General features: G+C 47.5%; 1 protein-coding gene across 2 annotated transcripts in view; it reads right to left on the bottom strand.

Annotated features, from left to right (window-relative positions):
* Positions 1 to 26,055, bottom strand: part of ANKRD6 (ankyrin repeat domain 6) — a 181,750-nt gene that overhangs the window by 58,579 nt on the left and 97,116 nt on the right. For both annotated transcript variants that reach the window (XM_045844083.1, XM_045844084.1), the window contains exon 2: positions 4,402 to 4,664. In XM_045844083.1, coding sequence (XP_045700039.1) covers positions 4,402 to 4,521 — 120 coding nt within the window. In that variant the 5' untranslated portion in view covers positions 4,522 to 4,664. The remainder of the gene's footprint in view (positions 1 to 4,401; positions 4,665 to 26,055) is intronic.

The raw sequence follows: 26,055 nt of genomic DNA, 5'->3' as shown, positions 1-26,055 counted from the left end.
CAAGCAGAATAAGAGAGAAACCCTGACCCAGGTGAGAGTGGTGGTCTGCTGCGGGGTTCGGAGCACGCAGGTCTGAGAGACACGGAGCTAGTACTCAGCCAGTGTTTCAGCAGGTGAGAGGACAGCGAGTTCCACGCAAGGCACTGTGCTGTGGACGGACTCCCTGCGGGTGGGGGCTCCTGCGCTGGGTCTGAGCGGGCAGGCTTTCCCAATGGCACCACTCAGAGACAGTAAAACGTCGCCTTCGAAGTTCTGAGGCAAAATAATTCTCAGCTTAAATTTTGCACCAAATTGTCAATTAAGTGAGTGGGTAGAATAAAGACATTTTTTCAGACATGCAGGTTCTCAAAACATTTATCTCCTGTGTTCCTTTTCTTAGAAAGCTCAGAGACCGTGCACCACCCATGGGGGTGACATGGGTTCCCACAAAAGTGATCGACTCTAGGGAAGGCGGCAAGATATAAAAGAAAGGAAATGTAATTGTGGTACAATTACTGGCTCACCGATGAACATCATTTACATAATCACACTAATTATGGATCTGCTAAAACCCTGTGATACAACTAGAGCGGGGAACGTGGGGGAGGAAGGGGACAATAGATTATGTCTAAAGCTGATTGCTCTCTCCCATACACTCATTCTCAGGAAGGCGTCAGAACTGCTCAATGTGGTAGCCAACAGCCACGCATGGCATTTAAATTTTCATTAATTAAAGTTAAATTTAAAATTCAGTTTCTCAGTCACACTAGTCACATTTCAAGTATTTGACAGTCATGCATTGCTGCCCAGTTAGACAGCACAAAGAACAATTTGCCGTTCCAGAAAGTTCTGTTGGACAGCACTGTGCTAGAGGGTGTGCCACATCAACACAAGGGAGTAAACCAAGAAAGACAATGGGGTCCAGCAAACAGAAAAACTACACACACAAAAGTGGCCAGGGAGTCCCTAGGATGAGAGGAAAGAGGTCCCCAGGCAGTTGTCAGAAAGCCCTTGGTCTCCAGATCAGTCTGGATACAGATTTGTCTGTCTTGTCATTTTTTCCATAGAACCCACTTTTAGTTTCATTGATTTTCTGTGTGTTTTATCTATTTGCTATTTCACTCATTTCTGCATTTGTTCTTATTATTTCCTTTCTCCTTCTTTGGACTTGGTCCCACATTTTGCAGGTACAGAAATCCACAGATCAGCAGGCACAGGTGGACCTGGAGGCTGCTTTCCACACAGACTCGGGCTCTGGAGTTGCTTTTTGTTGAGTCATGCCCCCTCTGTGGCACTTGGACCAAAGAGGCTGAAAAGACAGCTCCCCTTGCCCTGGGCGAGACCCCAGGCTCTTCCAGCAGTATTTGTACTTACACTTTTAAAGCTCCTATGTGCATGCATTACTTCTATTAAAAATATTTTTTGTGCCAGGCCAGGTGGCCCAATTGGTAGGAACATCATCCCATACACCAAAAGTTTGCAGGTTTGATTCCCAGTCAGGGCTCGTACCCAGGTTGTGGGTTTGATCCCTGGTTGGGGTTGGGGTGTATATAAGAGGCAACGGATCAATGTTTCTCTTTCTCAAATCAATAAAAAAACATATCCTGTGTAAGGACTAAAAATAATAATAATAACTAGTAAAAAGCACAACATGTTTAAAAAAGACAATAACCAGCAATGGTGAAGATCTAGAGAAACTGACAAGCTCACACGCCGCTGACGGGAAAGTGAAACTGTGCAACCACTCTGGAATACAGCCTGGCAGCTCCTTAATGTTCAACACAGACTTACCGTGGGGCCCAGCAATTCTACTCTTAGGTATCCGTCCAGAGAAATTAAAACATGCCCACACCAAAATGTACATAAATGTTCATAGCGGTATTACTCACAATAGTTCCAAACTACAAACAACCCCAAACATCCACCAGCTGCTGACTGGATAAACAAGATGAGCCGTGCCTAGCACAGTGGGGTCCTGTTCTATAATAAAAGAGAAGAAAGCACTGACGCACGCCACGGTGTAGGCAACCCTGGAAAACAGCGCTAGGCTGGGTGAAAAGAGTCAGACACAAAGACGACACAGAATGTGTGATTCTGTTTACATGCAACGTCCAGCAAAGGGAAATCTGTACGGACAGAAACTAGACTAGCGGTTGCCAGGAGCTGGGAGTAGGAATGGGAAATGACAGCTAGATAACAGGAAATTTCTCACTGGGCTTGCTCACAGATAGAAATGTTCTGAAGTTAGAACATTGTGACAGTTGCACAACTCTGTCAATACATCAGAAGTCACTACATTGTACCCTTAGAATGGGTGAGGGTTTTGGCTACTTAAGTTATACCTCAATAAAGTTCTTTTTAAAAAAGCAAATGACAAAGTCTGTTTAAAAAAGAGAACTTGCAGACTATGAGCTATGTGCTTGAATGTTGTTATTAGTATAACAACCCTGAAAGGTTGGTATTACTAGCCCCCTTTTACAGATAAGGAAACTGAGGGTCGAAGAAGTTAAGCAACTTGTACCATTAGCAAATGCTGCAGAGTTAAAATGTGTGCGCCTGTGCCCTCACTAGAGAGTCCTGCCCTCCTCCCACTTGTGGCGACTGGGGCCCTGAAGCACTGTGGGAAGACCACCCTCGGGGCTGAGTTAGGGTTCCCTTCACTGTCCGTTCCACACACCTAGCAACCCAGCCTGCATATCTGTAGAAAGTGCTGTAGGCCAATGGGTGACCTTTGAGTAGCCTCAAAGGCTACTGGGTGACCTCAGGATTTTCCATCTCTCTATGGGCCAGCATTGTGATGCTGTAATTTATAGGAATAAACATGTATTTGCTCTTAGTCTCCATTCCTGGCTTACAGCTCCCCAAGCCCTCGGACTTTCCTAAGTGATAAGAGCAATGGGAACATCTTTTATTATAATAGTTGGTCTGTTGTCATCAGTTCTTGAAACAGCTCTAGAGAAAAAAAAAGAAAGGTGAAAGGAGTGTGTCATTCACAACAAACCCCTTTCAGCCACCCCTGCATTTATGACAATGAGGTAACTTTTGGAAAGCCCCTAAGGATGCGTCCTGGTTGCCAGGGGAACCAACCATAATTAGCAGATTGACACTTTCAGTTCCTGGGAGGGGAGAGAGGCTGGGGGTTGAACCATTCACCAATGGCCAATGATTTAGTAAATTGTGCCTCTGTAAAAAACTCAAAGGACAGGGTTCAGAGAATGTCTGGGTTGGTGAACCCATGGAGGTGCTGGGAGTCAAAGGTCAGGGAAGCTCTGTGCCCTTTCCCATACTTTGCCCTATGCATCTCTTTCATCTTGCTATTCCCGAGATAAATCCTTTTATAATAAATCAGTAATCTGCTAAGTAAAACATTCTTCTGACCTCTGTGAGCTGCTCTAGCAAATTAATCCAACCCAAGGAGCAGGTCACAGGAACCTTTATCGTCAGTTGGTCAGCAGCACAGGTAACAATGTGGATTGCGACTGGCATACGAGGAGGGGCCGTCTTGTAGGACTGGGCCCCTGACCTGTGGGATCTGAGACTCTCTCCTGGCAGATAGTGTCCGCATTGCGTTACGACTGCTTGGAGGTGCTGGGAAAGGCACACACTGGAAGTATGAAATACAGAGACTACATATGACTAACCAAAAATGTGACCTCAGCAGCCGAGGGACCTTGTGCAAGTTACTTAAAACAGCCCTCTGCGCCTCAGTTTGCTCATCTCTAAAGTGGAGATGGAAAGAGAACCCCGTCTGCAGGACTGGAAAGTGCTTAGAGCCATACTAAGTGCTAAGTGTTCGCCATCAGTGTTATTTTGCCTGTGTGTTTAAACTTGCCACTTAACTGTGCAGAGTCTGCCTTTGCTCGGCTCTGCAACAAAACTGCACTTGAGCCCATTCTGTTCCCTTGTCTACTGCGGTTTACCTGTTGGTGAGGGGTAAGCAACGTCCCCCAACACTTGCCACACATTTTCACTGACCCATATGAAATCAGAGACGCAAGAGGCTGTGGTGGACACCCAGTGCATGTCCATCACTGGGCAGATGGGGAAAACACGGTTCTGCACAGCAGAGAGGAGCCCTGCCCACAGCCGCCCCACCACCCCAGGAGGCCTGCCTAACGGGACTATCAAACAAATGCTCTGCCCAATAAGCTTTTGTCTCCCCACTTCTCCACAGAGCTCCCCTGTCCATTTGGCTGAAGAAGTGAGAAAAAGCCACACTGTGACTTTAAAAACTGTCAAATGCTAAATACAAGTTACTCCATTTGAAAGATTGCAATGAAAGCATTTTTAATCCTCCTTCCTTCTCTCTAAATGTCCATTACTGGGGGAAAAAAACCCAATTATTTAAAAGCTGTGAGCCCAACAGGACAGTTTTGTGGACTAAAAGGCAGGCTTTCCCCCCAGGAATGCCCCTCTTGTTACCTTGGTAACTGCTACCTTGGCGCCCTTGTTGATGAGCTGAACCACATTCTCCGCTTGGCCTTTGTACGCGGCTATGAGAAGGCGTTCTGAAAGCGCAGCGACCGCATCCTGCTGGCTCATGAATTAGGAGAGAATGAGGTTTCCAGATAGAGGTAGGCACGTCCCTTCAGCTCCACACGACACCACTGGCCGGGCCGGCACCCACGGAGACAGATGCTCCCGATCATTGGAAGGTACCCTTGTCACTAGGCCATCTTCGGGACCTAGGGGTTATAAAACAAAGCTGCCATCAGTGGCCCTCGGCACACAGGGTCTTCTCTCTGACTTTAGGGCATTGTGCTGAAGGCTCACGGCAGGCGAGGGGAACGGGGGAGACAGGACAGCAGGAAGGACGCTCTGCTCAGTAAAGCCCCTGAACTTACAACTGGATGGCAGCTGATGTGCGAGCCTCCCTCCTTTCTACCCCCGCAGGGGACTCGGGATTCTCTAGAACTTCGAGGTCTGCTCTGCATTTCTCTGAGGGTCAGCAGAGGCCTGACGAATCTCCTTGACATCACCTGGTTTCCAGAGCTGCCTTGGGCAAGTAACTGTACGGTCGGTGATTACTACAGAGGGCTTTCTGGGCTGCGTCCCATGGGTCCATGGTGGCTAATGTGCCAATTTCCCTGGCAGGTCAGGTGCCCATGGAGAGACCCTGAGGAGGGGGTGCTCTCCTTGGGATTTTCTCCCAGCACGTACTGCCGTTCTCTTCATCCATGCTTTCCTCCCTGCAAACAGTGCAGTTTCCGGAGTTCTGGAACAGATGGAGAGCTGGGCACAGGCCCGGCTGTCTCGCAGGTCCAACTGCTGCTGGAACAAGCCACCTTGGGAACAACCGGGACGCTAGACACACTGACAGCGCGCACTGCCAACCACGCTGGGAGGGCACAGGCGGTGGCTTCCCAGCTTAACAAGCAGGAAGTAAATGGCCTACTGAAACCACGTACAGGCCACTCAGAGCAGAGGTCTGGACATACTAACCAGTGGTAAACAAGCACTTCTTTCCACAAAATGGCCAAATGAATAGAAGGTTAAAGACCAACTCCTCCCAGGAGTCCTGGGCCACCACTGCACCAAGCCAAAGCCAGTGGTAATGACTTCAAAGGTGAAGGTTCTTTAGGTACAAGAAGGAATGCTTAAGGATTGATCAACAGCAAGGAAGTAAGGGCCTCTCTGAGCTTTAAAATATGCTTATTAAAAAGAGCAATATGTGCAAAAGGAAAAGAAAATGCTGTACCAAAGGGACACCAACCATTCTTCATCTCAGACCCTACCTCCCATTCTAAGTCTGAAGGCCCAAAACATACAGGCATCTTTTTCAGTTGCTTCCAGACAAATCCAAAGCTCCTTCCAATCTCTAAGATTAAGGAACTGGCGAAGACGTGACTGGGCTAGTCCAGGCTGTGCCACGCTGTACCTCCCAGGCACCGTGACATTGAGGCAGACCAGCTCACCGACCACCCTGGGAGGCTTGGGTTCAAGGCTCAGACATAACACAAACACCACAACAGGACTGTGGCGGGGATTGGAGATGGTGTTTTATTATGTGCATGTACTGGCCAGGTGTGAATGTTGTAACTTCAAAGAGAATTCTTATCTCTCTCCAACTTGTGAATTATCAAATTTCACCTTGTCATCCAAAAACACCCAAAATGCAGCCAAAGCCTCACAAAGGAACAGAGAGAAGGAAGCCGCACAAACCATCCTGCTCTGCTCAGCAGGCTCATTAGAGGCACAAGACGCCCGGAGAAGGGCACATGCCACAGCAGCGCCAGCTCCTGCGTTAGCCAGGGTCAGAGATCCCGGGAATGTGTCAGAAGTCTCCGGTGAGTGAATGAGTCAATGAAAGAATTAAGTTGAGGCTCAAAACAAAGCTGGAAACTACTTTGGGAATTCCCAGGATTGAAGGGAAAGACAGTAGTTCGGGCTTTCTATTTGCCAGACTACCTCGCTGTGGGGAAGTGGTTTGTTTCTGTAAGCATAGGACACATTGTCTCTCTTCATTTAGGGAACCTGTGGTACCTTCGAACTGATGACACTGAGCTTCTGCTTTGTTTGCTCCAATACTGAAAAAGGACTCCTGGTCTAAAGGGCAGGAAAATACAGAACTCGGCTGTGGCCTCTTACATTATCTCCCTCCCACAACAATATTCTTGTCCATCTATTCGATTATTTCTGTGCGCTGAACCTAAACCACCACCCTCCCGTGCCCAAGCCTTTCCTGCAATGGGCATACGAATGTCTCAAGGACAATGGTCTGGTTCACACAAATATCATTATCATGGCTAATATCTTACTCATTCCACTGCATAGCTTTGCTCCAGAGGAGAGAGATCTTGCTGCAACCTCTGTGCATGCGGTCAGCTAAGGTCACGAGCTCCAGACCAGAAGTGCTGTCTGGTCTCCCCAGCAACAGATGCACCAGATCAACAGGCCTGTGGTGCACCGCTAGCCACGCCCCTCCGCCCCCACACCCCCCCGCTGCCCGTCCCATGCAATAAATTCAGCCTCTCAGACACTGAGACGAAAGCACAGCTATACTTTTTGCCATGGTTGCAAGCTACTGAGATAGCCTTGCTTACATAATTACCTTTGTTAAACAGCCATTTGCAAATCCAGCACATATTATAATTTTTTTGAGACAGAAAAATACTACAGTTTTGAGAAAATGTTGGCCAAGCAGGAATGTCATATTTTTGCTTTTCAATGACAGCTACTGGATAATGAAATGCTCCCCACTCCTCATCCCACCCCACCCCACCCCACCCCCTCCTCCGCTTACTCTCAGCCAGGCTCACCTGGGTCACCTGGGGCAGAAGGTAGCCTCCAGGACAGGTCACTATTTTGGATACATGCCCCCCTCCCCCAACCCCCACCCGTCGCACAAAACAACTGCGTGCACAATCTGGAACAGAATCCCAGGTTTTCAGTTCCTAGTCTTTTGCTAGCATCAGCCCTGTGTACTTGGGTATCTGAACTTCATCCTCAAATTAAATCCAGTAAATGGCCCTATTGCTAGGGCCTCCAGCTCTTGCACTTACAGGGGCATTTACAGGGTGGGTGGGAAGACATATGAAAGTGGCTGAGCCTTCTTTCCTGCTTCTTTTGTTTCCTCCTCTACACCCAGCCTGGGGTGCCCAGCCTGGGGTGCGGGTGCAGGCCCAGCTCTGCTTCCTCCCCACCTCTCCCATGACCACTGCCCTAGTAGAACAATAACTCTCATCCTTCTGGAGTGAGGGGCTGCTCAGCTTGTCGTCTGAGAGCTGCCAGGCAGAGAGGCAGGCTGGGGGAGAGGGGTAAGAGGGCGTGAAGGACCCCCAGCAATGAGTGGGGAGGGGAGAGAAAGTGTGGAGTGCCGATCAGTCTACAATCAAGGAGTTAAACTTCCCAGCCAACCTGTTGGGTACCGGGGCTGTAGCAACCCTGTTCCCTCATTTAGTCTGAGCCTCCTCTTCCAAGTGAATCAGCTATCATTCAAGACACTTCTCACTGCTGGCGGTGAGGAATTTCTTCTGCCCCAACTCTATCAATCACATCCCTCTTTGTCATGATGCTCATTTCCACAGTGTTCTGGAGAGAAACCTTAAACGCAAACGTGCTGCCAGTTCTTTAAGCAGAAATGAAAAAAATGCACGATCATAAATATGCAATGAGTATCCTGAATCTAGAAAGGGATTTAGCCTCCGATAAAGATTTCCCTGCTTTCTCTCAGCCCCATTTTCACTGCTCTCCAATTTGCCGACTCTTTTGTCCCCATAACAAACACCAGAAGGCCACGCAGCTGTTTGGTCTGTGATGCGATCGGCTTTCTTTTTATAGCAAAAGGTCTATGAGGTTTGCTTTTGCTGTTTTGTTGAGGACTTACAACAAAGCCTTCTGTTCCCAATATCCCGAAGCCACTACATTCAGGTGAAATCTTCTAGAAGAAACCTGCAAACAAAAGTCCCAGCCAGGCATTACGTACGACCTCCCCGGAGACTATCCACAGGCACCCAGGGACACCATCGGTTACAATAACTCGCTTTGCTCCTTCTGCTCCAAACCCTGTATTAAAGAGAGATCGTACTCACATCCGGGGGTCTGTCCTCCCCATTCTACACCATGTTCTGTTGCTGGATAACTGCAGTCAATTCTTTCCTGGAGAAATCACTAGCTTCCCAGGCTGTCACGCCCAGTGGGTCTGCAGTGATTTACGTTACAATGCTTGCTGTCTTTTTCCCGTGATTTTCCTCTGCCAAGACTGGCCAGATCACATCTAAAAGCCTATTAAGACATCCATTCAGCTCGTTCTAGTCTTCTCGTCAGAGCTTCTGAAAGATTTCGGGTCTATAGGTTTTGTTGGAGAGCTCCCCCCTGCCGGCAGAGGACCTGTAACATGGCCCTGACAGAAGAGTCTGGGAAGAATTCACAGATGGGTGGGAGGCTTTTGAATGATGCTCAGACCAACGACATTTGCATTCTTTCAGTAGTAATGCAAGGAGAGATGAATGTGCGTGTTGTGAGGGAGGAGGTGGTAAGGTTAACATCAGTAACAAACCGCCTTTACGGTAGCAGGAAAAGGCTCGAGTTGCCAGAACGGCAGAGCCCCAGATACCAGGCACGTCTGGGCAGAGAGCTCCACACAGCGGCTGCCGCAGCCCGGGAGGTGAGGGGGCAGCCGCGCCCCGTCCCTGACGTTTGTAAACCCACAGTTTTTTCAAAGATTCTCCTCTGAACAGTCTCTGAAGAAAGGCGGAAGGGCAAAAAAGGGACCTAATTTGTATCACGTGCAGTCAATGACCCTAAATATTACAGGTATGTCCTCCAGCCCACTTGTTGAAACAACAGAAAACCGACTTCCCAACTGCAGCAATCATAGAAAGTAAGAGGGTTTTCGTTCTAACTTATGCCCACATCACCACCTTGCCTGCATTTGCTAAGGCAGAGTTGTTGGTCCCGGAGATGGAAAATAACTGTCAACACATACCTTCTGAGCCCTCGCTCTGCCCAAAGCCTCGCCCCCATTTCACTGAGGGTAGTAGCTCCTGTGGGTGATGGGCTGGGACCTGCTCTGGCTATTATTTGGCTTATACCAGGGGCAGGAGACTAGCCAGGGACTCGGGCCAGTGAGCTGCAGAGAGGCGGAATTCCACTGGGGAGACAAAGAGCCAGTGGAACGATATGCTTATTTTCAGTACACAACACTTGTACTAGTTTATCCCAAAGTGACCACTGCTGGGACACTCTGATCACCACTGCAGGGCACATGGGGTCGGAACAGAAATGAATGTGACTCACGCCTCGCTTTGAAGAAACTTGTCATCTGGCCCCGATAAGCCTCAGTCAGGGGCCAAAGGCCAGATGAGATGGCAGAAGAGAAATGTAAACCGAATGCGACAGAAGTACACAAGAAGAGGCTTATTTTCTCAAAGCTTCTGGGACATTTCCTCCTTCTGAGAATATCCTTGGGCAGCAACCTTGATAAACAATGATGACAGCACAGCAGTGACTGCTCACAAAGCCTGGCACCCACAGGTGCTGCTTAAAAAAGACGGGAATGACAGAGGCAGGTGTGCACCTCTCGAGGAGCCCCGGCTCGTTTCATATCCCACCGTTGCAAGGGAACTGTGCGCTTGCTCCTTGAGCATTTGCAAGTACAGTGACTGAAACCAAAATAGTCGCCTTTGCAGGAGACACAGAGAGGCTGTTGCAGTGGAAACTGAGGGACATCTGGATACTATTCAGGTAATCTCTGAGATACCCCACCATCAAGAAAACCTGCTAACAAATGTAAAATATCAGAGGCATGAGACAGTATCATTCACTGAATGAAGATGTGATATCAGGAGGCTTGTGATGTCCATAGACCTCCCATTTTTACATGGGACAACAATTACTTGGTGGCTGGCTGGTACTATTAAATCAGCAGAGCCTCCAAAATGGGGCTAGGCACTCAGGTCCTAGAGCAAATGACCCACTTGCTCAAAATCTAGACTGAGCCCTCGCTGAGCTTTCTGCCACTGCATCTCTCCAGGGACAGAATGACCATGCCCTCATCTATGCTCCTACAGTTTTCTGTAAGTTCTTGCTCTGCGCTGAACGTTGTCCCTTCCAAATCCATATGCTGAAACCCTAACCCTCACTGTTGACTGTATTTGGAAACAGGTAGGGCTTTTATAAGCTAATTAACGTTTAAAACAAAGTCATAAGATGGGACCCTGGTCTGATAGGATTAATGGCCTTATAAAAAGGGACATCCCAAAATCTCCATGTACTGTCTCTCTCCAAGATCCAGCCCCACCCCACCTGCTCAGAGGAAAAGCCATGTGAGCCCTTAGCAAGGAAGTGACCATCTGCAAACCAGGTAGTCTTATCAGAAACCAAACCCCGCTAGAGCCTGACCTGGGCCTTCCAGCCTCCAGAACTGTGAGAAGTAAATTCCTATTGGTTAAGCCACCCAGGCTGTGGTGCTGTGCTATAGCAGCCCGACCTGACCAAGACAGGAGCAGATTTCACAGAGTAATCGCTGGCAGGGGCTCAAGATTGATCTTCCTGGTTGGGCTGAGCTCCTTGAGGGCAGAAACCTGGCTTTGGTTATCTGGTATCCCCAGTAGCTGGCACGGTCCCTGGAATAGCCTTTAATGTCCATTAGGTGGATGATAGAAAAACTAATTATCGATTGCTTTTTCTAATCATTAATTGGTCTTCAAAAGCCTGTAGACCCCATAAGAAATAGAGCAGGTGCAAACCCAGTCAGCTAACTTCTTTCCTCTCCCCACAGGCGAGACAGGCTGTAACTCCAGAACCTCCAAGAGATAACCACTGGGGAGGGAGGGTCATCATTATCCTCTCCCCCTTCCTCCCAAAATGGGGGATGACAGCCCCTAGGGCCAGAAGAATCACTGATCTTGAGACAGGAAACAGTCCCTACTCAGGGACACAGGTCTGTCAGCACCAGAGCCCTGGACAGCACTACCGCCACCCCAGCAACTTTCTTCTCGTTACCCTCAACCCCCATTGGATAAAATCTAAATACTAAACAAAATAATACTAAAATTACAAATACTAAAGACAAACAAAAAAATAATAATAATTATCATTACACCAATCCCTAAAGAGTAGTCCATCCTCCATGTATTCAAAGCCCTACTCCTACCCACTCCTTAAGTCTGCTTTGATGTAGCGTCCTTCTGCCCCCAATTTTCCTACTAAAAAGTGCTGTTGATGTTGATTTTTGGGTATATTAAGCATTTATTGAAGATATGGGCACAAAGAACTATGGAAACGGGGAGGGAGATCTTGCCTGGTGTGCTAGGGCAGGGGTGAAAGGAGTCAGCAAAGTTCTCACAGAGAAGGTAAAACACTTGGACGGGTGTTGGAGGACGTGTAGGATCTTGTTAGGCAGAGAAGTGGGGGAGGACATGGGCAGAGGACACAGCAAGAGCAAATGCAGGAAGGTCTGAAAGTGTGTGTCAGGAACAGAACAGAGACCTTTGCAGCTGGAGCTCAGAATGCATAGACAGTGACCACCACAGATGACGGTGCAGTCAGGCTGTGGAAAAACTTCCACCCGGCCAAAGACGTTGGACTGCTCTTGCACTTGTGATGGGGAGCCCTAGAGGTTGGTAGGCGTTCAGCGTGGGCTTCAGCAAGCCATTACAGAGGCAGCACACACCTGGAGCAGCCAGCATGACACGGCCGAGCTCCTTCCCCAGGAAATCCACTCTGCATCTCAGCTGCAAGCCGCCACAGCTTTGAACTGCATCTGTGAGCACCCGTGCTTTATTTCCATTTATTTTGTGCATCCATTACCAACATGTGTCCTAAGGTCAGTGCTTCTTCACTTTATGCCATTTCAGCTTGTGAAAGGATTCATAGGCAGGCTCTATTTGCAAACAGCAGGGGCAACCTGTATTGTCTTCCATAGTGGCTGTAATGTTTTGCATTCCCACCAGCTGGTTGAACATTGACCTAATTGTTAAATGCTGTGGGACCTTTCAGTTCTTACCTTACATGGTTTCTCTGTTGCGCTGGTACTGCTGCCATCCCTCCTTCGCCACACTTGGTCGTCCTTTGGTTTTCGTGACCCACTCTCTCCTCCTTCTCCTACCATCACTCAAATGATTTCTCTCTCTCATTCAAGGGCTCGCCTTCCACTGGTCCCTTAAGTGTTGTAGGACCCTAAGATGCTATCCCTGGTTGTCTTCTCTGCTCATTTCCTTCTCCAGCTCTCAGCACCCCACCCCCGCCCCGCCCACTGCCACCCACACGCTCCTCTGCTGCCTGGAGACGCATTGCTCCAAACCTCCTTTAGCCTCAACCGCTTTCTCTGAAGCTCCAAATTCTTAAACGCCCAACCACTTAACAGACATCCTACTTGGATGTGACTTACCAACATGTTCACAACCAGATCACCTTCCTTCTTCTCCCCACACCCATTCCTTTTCCTGTGTTCTCATCTTGGGGAGTGCTCTGTCTTCTTTTATCTGCCTATGTGTGTAATCTGGACACTCCTCCAGTTCTTTTGATTTCCCTTCCCCAACGCTCATATTCAATAAATCAGCTAACCCTACTGCTGTGAGACAGTAAGGCAGAGAGATTAAAAATGCAAGCGCTGAAGCCAGAGTGCGTGGGCTCAAATCCCAGCTCTGCCACCTACTTTGGGCAAATTTCTTAATGACTCTAAGCCTGTTTCCTCATGTGTGAAATAGAAAGAAAAACAGCTCCTACCTCACTGAGTTGCTGCAGAGACTGAATGAGATTATATACACACTACACAAAGCCTGGCACATAGAGAGTGCTCAGTAATTATAAGCATGGTTGCATGGTTACTGCTTAAATCTTCTCTAGCTACACTTCCACTGCCTTGACTTAGGCTGCTATCGCTTCTCACCTGAACTGTCACAGTGGCATCCAATGGGACGCTGATGATGTTTCTTCACATTGTGGTTATCTAACTTAGAAATTGGGATACCAGAGGTGAGGTGGAGTTCAGCTTGCCTATGAGTTTTGACCTAGGTAAAAGCAGAAGCCAAAGCAAGGATGACGTTCAGGATTCAGATACTCAGTGTACTTTGGCTCGAAACATATCTTCAGTAAAAGATAACTTTGCAGAAGTCAACTGAACCTGGCCAGAGAGTTGTTGGGATTTCTTAAACTTGACTCTCGGAAAGACAGAGCCTTTGAGCCAACAGTGGTTACATTCTCTCTCTTCTGTCTGGGCTTAGAGACCACTGAGACAATGAGCAGTAAGTTCTCTTCTGACTGTCAGTGTTAGAGGAAAGAGCAATGAGAAACTGACCCTTCCCCTCCTGCTAGTTTCAAGACAGTAAAGATGGGAGCAGCTGGCTGAGCTGTGGAGTAGGAGGAGCCCCTGACGCTGCCCCATCTGCCAGCCAGTGGTCTGCCAGGTGACGGTGCCTGGGCCTTTGATGCAGATTATTTTGCCTTTGCCTATGGGCCTCTCTTTCTCTGTGTCTCTTGCCAAAGAGCATTTCACGTGAACAGACCATACAGGTGTTTGGGGGGACTGCTAATTCTAGGGCTGACATTTGCATGGGGAAGCTGTTCTGCCATGTTGGCCTCCCTGCCCCAAGTCTAGCCCACCCCCTTCTCCACCTGGATGTATGTGATCGCCGATGTCAGACACTTTTTCATTACACAAATGTGACAGTGATTCTCCTCCACTTAGAACCCGCAGTGACTCCCATTCCCCCCGAACAAAGTCCAGTGACACACAAATCCAAGCAGGGGCTGGTCTCAGCCTGTCTCCACCCAACCACCCACCCATCCTGTGCCCTGGCTTGGCCACAAGGGTGCTCAGAACACCTTGGAAACACCACCTGTCATTTGTGCTTAGTTCTTTGGATGCTTTCCAAACTTTTCCTTATCCTTCAAACCTGATTCGAGGTGTCCTCCTCTCAGAAGATTCTCCAATGCCGTTCCACGCTCCAGGTTCCACAGGTCAAAAATCCCGGGTAACTGAGCTTAAATCCCAGCTCAGCCACTTATTTTGGGCGACTTCCTGAATGAATCTAAACTCATTTCCTCATGTGTGAAATAGGAAGAAAAACAGTCTTTACCCATGAGGATGTTACAAAGATTGAATGAGGCCAATATAAAATAATATTTTGGGTTTTTTTAATCCCAAAGGTGCCCTGGCCAATGTGGCTCACTGTCGGTTAGTTGGGCGGAGTCCTGGTCAGGGCACAGGCCTGGGTTGTGGGTCTGGTCCCCCAGGGGGCGTGTGAGAGGCAACCAAGTGGTGTTTCTCTCTGTCATTGATATTCCTAACCCTCTCTTTCTTACTCCCTTTCCCCTTCTCTAAGAAAATAAAAAATAAAATATTGAAATCCCAAACCAGACCACAATTGTGTGATGTTAGTATTCTTGGCCTCTCTTTCTACCTCCTACAGTCACCGCCTCGTCTGAGGAGACTGCCCGCGCCAGAGGTGTCCCTCGGCTCCAGGACAGGCAGGAGACCGGGGAGGGGGAGGGGGACTTGTCAAGGGAGGCTAAGCTAATCTAGACACATACTGGGTTGGCCAAGAAAGTCTGTTACCTTTTTTCCATAAAATAAAATACACATTTTTCATTTTTACCAATAACTTTATTGATTTGGATATTTTGATATCCAAATATTAATCTCCCACTATTAGTTTCTAGTGGGTAAAGGCCAGGGGTGCTACTAAACATCTTCCAATGCATTAGATAAGTCCAACAGCAAGGATTTGGCCAAAATATCAGTAGTATCAAGAAACTTCACAAACCACTTTTGACACATTCCATCAGTCACAGCTATGTTTTTACCTTTCTTGAAATAATAAAGCATAATACACTGAAAGTGTTGCATATTTTCTTCCATCTTCAATATTAAAATAGATTCATAAAAATTTACCAATTTTGATGTTTTTTTTAAAAAAGTACACTGATAAAACAGCTGTCACAATACAACCTAACAAAATTATTTCAAATGAAGTTAAAGACAATTAAACGCTACTAGAGCCATCATATGGAAAAAACAAACAGAGTTTTGGCCAGCCCAGTAATGAAGAGCTGGGAGAGGGAGCAGGAAGTGCCCTGCAAGGTGAAGGCTGGGACACGACAGAGCGCAGGAGGGGGAGGAGGGAGAGGAGGGGGAGGAGGGAGAGGAGGGGGAGGAGGAGGAGGAGGGAGAGGGGGAGGAGGGCAGCAGCTTTCCCACACACACGAACACCCGGGATGTGAGTGAACTGGGGGAAGGGGGGGGGTCTGAAAACTGTTACTGGGGGTTTATGAACGGAGTTTCCTTTACCTTTTTAAGAGTGACAAGTAAATGATCACCCTTTTTTTAAAATTACCATTGGTCTTTGGATTGTACTTCTTTGACTATTTCCACACAGACATTAGCCCATATGAGGCTGAAATCCTTTGGGGTTACCCTCGTTTGCAATGTTTTCCTCTCAGGCTTGGCCTTTCCAGTTTGGGGCATGCCCCACTCCTCTCTGTAAAGCCCGGTGCCAGCTCGCAGCCTGGAGTACGGCATGTGCACAGTGAACGCCTGCTGAATGAACATCTGTGCTTATCCAGCTGGACCACCGATCCCTGGGAGCAAGTGCCTGCTCTTACTTTCCCATGTGTCCAAACCCATCACTGAATGCTGCAGTGAGTTGAATGGTGGCCTCCAAGCGACACGGCCAGCCACGTATACAAAAGATAAGATTATGTTAAGGATCCTGAGAGGAAAAGCTTACCCTGGATTTTGTGGGTGGGTCCTAGATGCAGTCACATGCATCCTGATATGAGAAGCAGAGAGAAGTTTAAGGCAGAAGAGGAGGAGGCCATGGCCCCAGAGGCAGAGGTTCGGCCCCTGAGGCAGGGGTTCGAGTGCTGTGGCTGTAAGGCCAGGAATGCCGGGAACCACCGGAGGACAGAGGATGGAAGAAGCAAATGAAGATGATCCCCAAGAGTCTCCAGGGGGAGAACAGCCCAGCTGACACCTCACTTAAGACTTCTGGCCTCCAGAACGTGAGAGAATAATGTCTGTTGTTTTAATTTAAGCTGCCTAGTTTGTGGTAATTTATCACAGCAGCCATAGGAAACTAATACAAATGCCTTATACATAAAGGATATTTAATAATTCTATCCATTATCAGTCTGGGTCACTTACAAGCACAGAGTGTGCTTCCTTTTTAAGCCACTCACACAGACCTCCGTGGCCAAGAGCCGGGGGTCCACTGCGTCCTTCAACCCCTGTGATGCTGTGGTAACCAAGGGGTCCCCCCCTTCTGTTTGAGAGACAGGCAGGTTCCAGGGCTAAGTATTCTGCCGACCACATCGAAATGTCCTTCACTTGCTCCTTCAGGAAGGAGACAGTGTGGGAGGGAAGCACTGAATGACGTTGTGCCAGCAGAAGCCACGGCTCATGCCACTGAGGGTGGAAAGTACCACCCTGGGGTCTCTCCAGCAGGCACCTGGCTCGGGCTGAGGACTCAGCAGTCTGCCCACAGGAGACGCCGTGAATCTGACAGAGAGCCGTGTCAGGCAGCCAGTTTCCCACTCTGCCCCACCATACATGGTCTCTCTTTCTCTCTCTCTCTCTCTCTCTCTCTCTCCCCTCCCTCCTTCCCTCCCTTGCTCTCTCCCTCCATGAATTTACTGTCTGAATGTAGCTGTACAAACTCAATTCCAAATACAGTAAAGGAAAGTCTGGGATTAACATAAGCGTCTACTCATAAGTAAATAACAACTGTTATTTGCCACTCTGCCTTGTTTTTCAGCCTTATTTCTTCCACAGTGTTCCTCTGAGGACAGAGGCCTCCCCTTAGGGCGGGGTGGGGCCTGTAAGGCAGGAAGCCCATAACCCCTGCCACACACAGGTTGCTTCTACTCAGCAAGGTCTGCTACTGGAGCCAGTTTTCCTATCTGTGGTCCCACTTTATTCAATTTCTCTGCTTATAAAAGATTAACATAATATCCACCTCACACTAGAAATTTTAGATACTATGATGCATGCCACCCCTCCTCCTCATCCCTTTTCCCCTAACCCATGTGACTTTCTGCAATAGTTCTTTCTAAAAGCAAGCATGTCTGGGCTAGATGTGATTTGATGGGAAGAGTGTCCATTACCTACAAGAGGAGACATCCAGTGGTCTGGAAACGCTGCTACTATGCCAACTCTTCCCATACTGTTTGCAGAAGCTGACGCACACGGGCCTCCCGTCTAAATTCTCTTCCAAGGCTGGCTGAGGCAGGAGTGGGTAAAAACAAGGGGAGGAGGAGGTCTCTTTAAGCACTGCTCCCCCCCCACCAGTGCTTCATGACCTTGGGCGGGTGAGATGACTTCCCTGGGCCTTCATGTCTGCATGTGTAAAATGGGGACACTAATGGTAGCTCCTGGCTTCGCAGGCAAGCTAACAGGACTACCGCTGGGCGTGCAGGACAGACACTTAGCGTACACAGTGCCGGGCACAGAGCAAGCCCTCAGGAAATATTAGGTGTGCATGCATGCACGTCTAAAGTCCAAGGGATGCTTAAGTCTCCGGTTAGATTTCCAAATCCTTTCCAACATTTGATACTCCCCATATTTCATTTTGATCGTCCCTCAGGCCCATGCCAGAGAGTTTTGGCCCCTTGGCCTTACTCAGCACACAGCATGACACAGCATTTGGCTCCAGCACGGAGCTTTGCTGGGATCAAGTGGCCCCACAGCGGAGGGGAACTAGGACATCAAGGAGCGCTGGCCATGGGGGAGGCTCCGAAGTTCTCTCCCATCACCCAGTGACAATCAGACACGTGCACACAGCACTCAGGATCGCACTCCTGCCTGGCGGGCTCCAACCTCCAGAAGGTGAGCGCACAGCAGGTGGAGAGTGGGCTTCGTGGGAAGGCCCGAAGTCAGCTTCCGCTCATCACATTATGCTGCTCCCAAACCCTGGATATTCCCCAGCTAAGAATTCTTTCAAACTGGTTATTGTTCAAATCTTTAAGTTTCACTCATAGATTAAGCATAAGCAAGTTTGGTCCACCAAATTCTTTTGCCAGTAATTATGTGACATGACAAACACACCAAATTGTCATCGTCATCAGTTACTGTGCATTACTCAGAATTAAAACTGCCACGTGTTTACAGGGAGAAGAGGTGCCTACGGTGAAGCCAGCAGGAACAGACATGACGGCGACCTTGAATCGCTTTTATACGCCCACAACTAGCTCCAGAGACATTTGTTCCCAAGGGTTTTGAACAATCTTAAACAGTTATGTCTTTCAGAACATTCTCATAATTATCACAGTCAAATGACTTCCACAATGGAAATATATTTCCTTAGTGGGCCGTCAGCAGTCTTCGGGAGACAGGCCAACCTGAGAAATCAGGAAGCTGGGGACCCTTCAGTGGAGGAGTCCCAGGTGGAGCCTGTGCCCTCCCGCTGGTGGTCAGTCCCTCAGAGCACCAAGCTACGCCTTCTCTTCAGCCAACCCCAGGCCTGGATGCACTATGGTAAGTGGTGGGGCTTTCACACTTGGTCTTGGCTCTTCCTTGCTCTCAGGGGCTGGGGATGAGACCTTGGGGAGGACAGTACCTTGCATTCTGCACCTTCAGGCAGGTCACCTCCTTGATGCTCATTTATATCTAGCCCAATGTTTAAACAAAGACCATGGTGGAAACAGGTGATTAAAAAAAAAAGGTTAAAGGTGGGGAGGGGGAAAGAGGAACAGAGGAGAAGAATGTGAATACAGTAAGCACAGCTACTGATAGGGAGTTGGGGGCGAGGGGGCTCCAGTTCAGTCCTTCCCAGCTCCTGGTCCTCCATCGCGCCACCCCTTCCCAAATCAGAAGCATTCCACCCAGCCCAGTCTTGACTCGTAAATTTTGGGGTGATGAAGACATTCTGGAATTAGACAGTGGTGATGCTTGCACATCTTTGTGAATACTAAAAAGTACTAAACTGTATACTTTAAGAGTGAATTTTATGGCATGAGTAATAGCTCACTTAAAAAAATACCTGGTTACGTGCCAGGCCACGGAAGGCAGGCGGCCATGGATCAGACGCCAATGGGCCACAGGTGCTATGCTGTGGGGAATCACTGCGCCCCGCCCCCCCAGGCTTCAGACTCCTGCTCCGTAAGACAGTCACGTGACAAAGAGTCAAAACTGCGCTCAGCCAACATACTTTTTGACATTCCTGGGATATATTCATTAATGACTTCAATCAGACCTACTAGATGATACAACTGTCTATGTAATCTCAGGTGAGGAGTGAAACTGGTGAGGTTTGCTGTTCAGTCAGGAGAAAAGCCCGTCACAAAGGAAGAAACATCAACAAGCAGAGACACGGCTTCCACCCCTGCCCCTCTGTCCTCCAGCACGGGCAAGGGCACCGACACCAGGGCTTTGGCCAAAGCAAAGGCAAGGCCCCTCCCAGGCTGGCTCCTGCTGGAGGCGGCAGGGAAACATGTGATAATGGAGGTTTCCAACTGCAAGATCCAGCTCTCACCAGACCCGCTACTGCCCCTGCACCTGCCTCAACGTGTTGCTGGAGCGTATTATATGTAACCCCCCCAAATAACAAGCTGTGATAGCATCTTTCTAGTTACCACGCTTAACAACGCCAACAGTGCCCCACACATCAGTTCCCTAAAACACAACATTTTGGGGGGGCAGTTCCACACATGCCCTACACTCACCAGGGCTGAAGGGGCGCTGGCTGCGGGGGCCTCCCCTCTCCTCTCCTCCCCTCCCGTCCAGTCCTGTCCTGCCTCTGGGCTGCGTCCTCTGGACGCCACTCAGGGTGAACAGGTCCTGTGTGATAAGGGCTTCCCGCTACTGTTTCCCTTGTTTCTTTTTTCCTAAATGTGGTTTGATGAAACCTTTAACTCATCATACTGCTTTCAGCTCCATGCCCCTCCCCGCCACCAACTTTTGGAATATCGTTGGCTAGTGGTACTGTTCCTTTTTTCAGATATTAGGTGCATACATATGAAAACTTGTGACTGGTATACACATTTATACACATTTCTTCCCTTAAATTTTCAATGGCTTTGCTGGGGAGTTAACTTAGCTCCTAAAAAAAGGAATTGGTTATCATTTTAGAGTCAGATTAATTTAGGGTCCGTAATTTAACTTACTGGTTATTTTACTATGGAGAACTACTTAACTTCTCAGCTACTTCTTTTGTCAAGAATGCATATTATCTACTTGATAGAACTGTGATAGAAATTAAATGAGATAGTATATAAGAACATTAGATAATGTATCTAGAATGTATATAGAAGCTAGCTTTTAGTAATGGCCAGTACAGCCATCCTCATATCTCTGGAGATTGGTTCTAGGACACCTGCAGATAACAACATTCTTGAATGTTTGAGTCCTTTATATAAATTGGCAGAATATTTGCATATAACCTATATGTGCATATAGACTACAGCAGGGTATGCCTACGCATCACTTCATTTGAGTAGATTCAAATTGTTTGGTGTGTGGAAGATTCAGGTTTTGCTTTTTGGAGCTTTCTGGGATTTTTTCCCCTAATATTTTCAATCTGTAGTTGGTTCAATCAGAAGAAACTTAACTCAGAGATACGGAGAGCCAACCACAAATGGTAACCACTAGTATTGTTGCTATTGCTGTTATCAGCCAAGACAACATGTTTGACTCTATTTAATATTGCTTCCTTCAAAATTCAGTCCATCTTTTGGGGTTGGAGACACTGCACAGCAACATCTGGCCTCCTATGAACCTGGGAATGTCACACAGGAAGTTATGGGTTAAAGTGCAGTATTTCTCTGACCTCATCCTACAAATATAGTCTCGTGGAGAACCCTCCTTTTGGACACCTCTTGGGTACCACGTCATAATTCTCTCAACTCTGCCTCATTGGCCACTGCAGCCACCAGAGCTGCTGACCAGTAGAACTGCACAGCACCTCTCCTGGGGTGGACCTTCTCTGACACTGTGTAGTGGGACTCCATCTAAGGCACTGTTAGGGACCGCCCTGCCTGATCTCAGGAAGCTGTAACCCCCTGTAACTAAGGCTGAGTGAGAGACCTCCAGACGAGGAGCCACTAAGGAGACAAAACTTACTTCCCTGGCATGAACACTGCCTGTTCTGTGCCTGACCTCCTAAGCTTGATCAGTTAGCCAATGAAGGGTAAGATTTCCCATGGAGGGAATCGCCTAAGACAGGCATGATCACATGGAGGCCTCAGGGAAGAGACTCGGGACTGTGGAAATGAAGGGGTGATGGACATCAACCCCTGCCCCCTCGGCTTTGTCAAAGCCTGAGTCCTTGTTCTTAGATGTGAGAAATCCAAGTCTCCTGGCTGCTTTTGTCTTCTCTGTTGACTCAGGCCTGTGAAAATAGCAGGGGTGATGCATCCCAGACCAGAGACGGCAGACCCCCAGGGTAATCAGGCCTGGGATAATAGAATATGCAAGATCCTATGAGATCTGTTTGCTGGAGGATGTTATTAAACTAGAATATGAAGGCACAAGCAGGAAACAAAACTAGCCCTTTGAGCCATATATTAAAACTCTAGCACTGGCTGGCATAGCTCAGTGGATTGAGCGCGGGCTGTGAATCAAAGTGTCGCAGGTTCGATTCCCAGTCAGGGTACATGGGAATGACCCCCCAGCAACCACACATTGATGTCTCTCTCTCTCTCTCTTTCTCCCTCCCTTCCCTCTCTAAATGAATGAATGAATGAATAAATAAATAAATAAGTAAAATCTTAAAAAAAACACAAAAAAACAAAACAAAACAAAAAAACTCTTAAGCTCTGCCCAGAATCACAGTGGGGGTTCTGTCTGCACCAAAAGAAGTAAGTCACCTACTTCTTTTGATCTTTTCTGCCAGACTGTGAATCCACAAACTAAGTATGTATTCTCAATAAAAATCTGCTTGGGAATGGATACAGGGCGCTCTCCACCAGAGAGAGTGGCTGTTCTGTCCCTATTTCCCCACAGGACCTGGTTGTCTATGTGTATGTTTTTCTCATGTTTCAACGACCATCCGCAGCAGAGATGGATACTGTTGGCCGGTATCCACCACAGGGCACAATTTAGAGGGGTGGGGAGTTTACACAGACAAAACTGAGATGTGCCATCGGGCCTTTGGGGGGGCAATCCCATCATCCCAAACTGCCGAATCCCCCAAACCAGCAGAAGCAGCTCCTCTTGCTGGAAAAGAACAGCCTCTCCCTGGACCTTCTTTGAATTCTAGTTAAAATAAACTTAAAAATGTATGTGACAATCAGAAAGATGTGAATAACTGCTGATATTTTATAATATTAGAAAGTAATTGTCAATTTCTGAATGTGTGATAAAGATAGTATGGGGCTTATTTTTGCAGAAGAGTGCTTTTAGAGACACGAACTGAAGTATTCACAAAAAGAAATGACATGCTGTCTGGGATTTGCCCAAATAACCTGGGGTTGGGGGAGAGAGGTGCAGATGAAATCAGATTGTCCACACTCTGAAAACTGTTGAAGCCAAGGTCCCCTGTGCTATCGTTTCTACTTCTGTGTTTGAAATGTTTCATAATAAATGTTTTTAAATGATTGAGAAAATACCCAGAGACAAAGGCTATTATTTTTTAAAAGACATTTAAAAAAACAGTAGGACATATGTACAAATTATCCAGTCCACAGGTGATGGTTAGTACAGTGGCGGGCTCACAGTCCCCAACAACTCTGAGACACGCATTTTATACGCATGCACATGCGCACACACACACACACATTCAAGTTAGCCCGACAGAAAAGCCTTTGGAGATAACTCCTACTGGATCTGCTACATTCCTTAAAAAATTCCCAGACATGTCTTTTTCTGCACACCAGGGCCGCACCGAGGACAACCCCAGCAGCCTGTCTCCAAGAGTGCATTCCACTGCTCGGAGACTCCTGAGAGCGCTGCTGCCTCCCGAGCCAAGTTCACAGCAGCACCTCCACTCCCCGGGATGTGGCTTTCGTGGTGCTTCACAGAGAATAGGAAGCTGTTAAAACACAAAAGCGCAAAAGCAGCCCCACCTGGACACCAGGTAGAACCCAGTAACCATGATGGCAGAAATGATAAAAAAAAAAGCTAGCGTTTACTCAGCTTTTTACCCTGGGTCATGAAGTGTGGTAAGGTCTCCATTTAATCTTCTTGACAACATAAGAGGTTGGCCCTATGATGACCTACATTTCATAAATGAGAGACATGTCCAGGCCACTTATCAGAGCTGCACAGGTGTTAGGTTGCAGGGTCAGGATGTGACCCGGCTGTCAAATCCCAGAGCGTCTGCTCTGAACTGCTGTGTGAGGCTGCCTTCCTAACTCCAGCAAGGCATTGACTTTCCATGTTAGGTCAAGAATAGGCCAAGTTCTTTCAGAATAAATGCATTTTTTACTTAGATCTGGTCTCCATGCAACCAGTCTGTGGAGCAAGGCCCTCAGTCACTGGTCACTGCTGCCAGGGGCCCTCTGCAGAGCCTTCCAGGGAAGCGGAAAGAGTGATCCATGTACTCTGTCCTGGCACAGAGCAGGAGCGCCGCCAGACAACCATCCCTGCATCACGGTCTGGATTTATCTGCGAAACCAGAAGCACGAACTCATATTTCTGCATTGATCTTTCTGTGCTTGCCTGCATGTGTGTGTGTGTGTTTGTGTGTATGTGTTAAACACTTGTTTGTTTTTATCTCATTGTCTTAGCTGTCAAAATACAGTGGCTGGAGAGACATGACGAGAGCCTATGGTAGTATTGTTTTTCAAACCACGTATTTTTCCCCGTGTGGCTAATCCTTAGAAATGTTGCTCCATTTATACCATTTGGGCTTTTGAGCTTTACTCAAAACAAACACTTAACAAAAGCCGAAGATTTACATTAAGGTGCTCAATTCTCCCTGTCTCCTAAATCAGGATGCCCTTAGACATCATGAAGGAATTCAAATATTATTACTTACACCAAAATTAAGTTAATTATAAAAATGTTTTAAATATATACTTAGTTATAATGAATTTGATTAAGGCAGTGATCGGGGAACCTTACTCTTGTTTAAGACTTCCAACGCTTTCTTCTCTTTTCCCTAAAGAAGCTATATGCTCTACTTAGCTGAATGAAGAGTCCAAAGAGAGTCCTGCTAATGATTTGCCAGGTTCTTGCAAGGGCTTCTATTTCCACCTGCCAAGTGTGCAGTACCACCTTGCAAAACCAGGTAGCGGGGGTGGGCATGGGGAACCTTCCTCAGGCATTAGTGTCCTGAGTCTAGGATGCTTGGGGCAGGTCTGCATGCACTAGCTGCCTCCTTCCCCAGCATCACATACTTCATCACATTATTGATTTCTATTGTTCGCACACAGTCAACACCATTTGCATTACCTTGTTTGTTAATTTACTTGCTTGTGTATTGTTTGCACCCAGTCACCCCCACCCCACCGGAGTCCAAGAGGGCAGGAGCCTCTCCCATGCTCACCACTCTACCCCAAGCCTGGAACAGCCCCTGGGCACCTCGGCACTTACAAATATTTGTTGAATGAATGAACATATGAAGGAATGAAAGAGTGAATGAATTGGGTGTGAGATGTCTAATTCAGAATATAAAAATAGGGTTTAAAGACCAAACAATTGCCCTGTTCATCAGTAAGTATGTACGCTATGAAATTGCTGCTTAGGGAAAAGAATAAGCCAGAAATCTTCATTCCTCCCCACTTCCCCTCTGAAGGGGGGGGACATAATCTTTTTTTTTTAACATATGCTATCTTTCAAGTTCAAAAAAGTACTTTTCCATAAGACAGGTTTTAAACTTTCCCTTTTTCTTGGCAATGGCAACGACCACAAAGTAATTACAGGCTTTACACCAAACAGGGTCATAAATTAATTGAAAAGCATTGTACTTCCTACAACTCACCTGTCCTTTGACTGTCAGCAAGAATCCATGGGGATGACAACACAGTATTAACTCAGTGGTTAGAGACAAATGCTTCAAGTCAGCCATAAAACTGTCTAAATGTCTTTGAAAATGAAACTCTTTTACAGCGGAGCCACATTTGGCTGCATTGTTAATATTGTGACTTGGTATAGGAAAAAAAAAGCCTTGCCTCATCATCTGGGGAATTAAGCCTCCTAAGGTGTCAGTTTGGAATTTAACGCAATGAAGAGGCATTCAGCCAACAATGCCCCCATATTCTGGGATTGCAAAGTTATTTTCAAGTTATATTGGGAAGACAGAACCTCAAAATATACATGTATGTACTGGATTTCAGAAAATCAAATCTCATTATTTACTGGCCCAGATACTATCTGACATCCACTCTCCCAAACACACACACACACACACACACACACACACACACACACACCCCTTCCCCATGTCACTGAGATCCAACCCAGAGAACCTGGCTTGCCCCATAACCCTTAGCACATTGACCTAAGGGGGGATGGGGAGAGAGGGCTGCTTTGTGGACAGTACAGGGATCATGAAGAGAAGCGCTTCTCCACACACATTCACAGTGGTGGGGGAGGCAAGGGGGTTCTGGTACAGATTAGGGGTACCTTCAAGAAGGGGAGAGCAGCATTCTGCTCCTCAAGTGGACATATGTTTGGCTAATATGTTTGGACTTAATAACTTGCCCTTATTTACTTGGGCAGAGGAAAAGAGAGCTGAAAATGGTCCAGAAAAGACC

This window comes from Phyllostomus hastatus, unplaced genomic scaffold (assembly GCF_019186645.2).
Source record: "Phyllostomus hastatus isolate PE091 unplaced genomic scaffold, TTU_PhHast_1.1 phas_contig_40, whole genome shotgun sequence".
Lineage (NCBI taxonomy): Eukaryota > Metazoa > Chordata > Mammalia > Chiroptera > Phyllostomidae > Phyllostomus > Phyllostomus hastatus.
The sequence above is the reverse complement of the archived record's forward strand: the minus strand, read 5'-3'. Positions and strand labels throughout refer to the sequence as shown.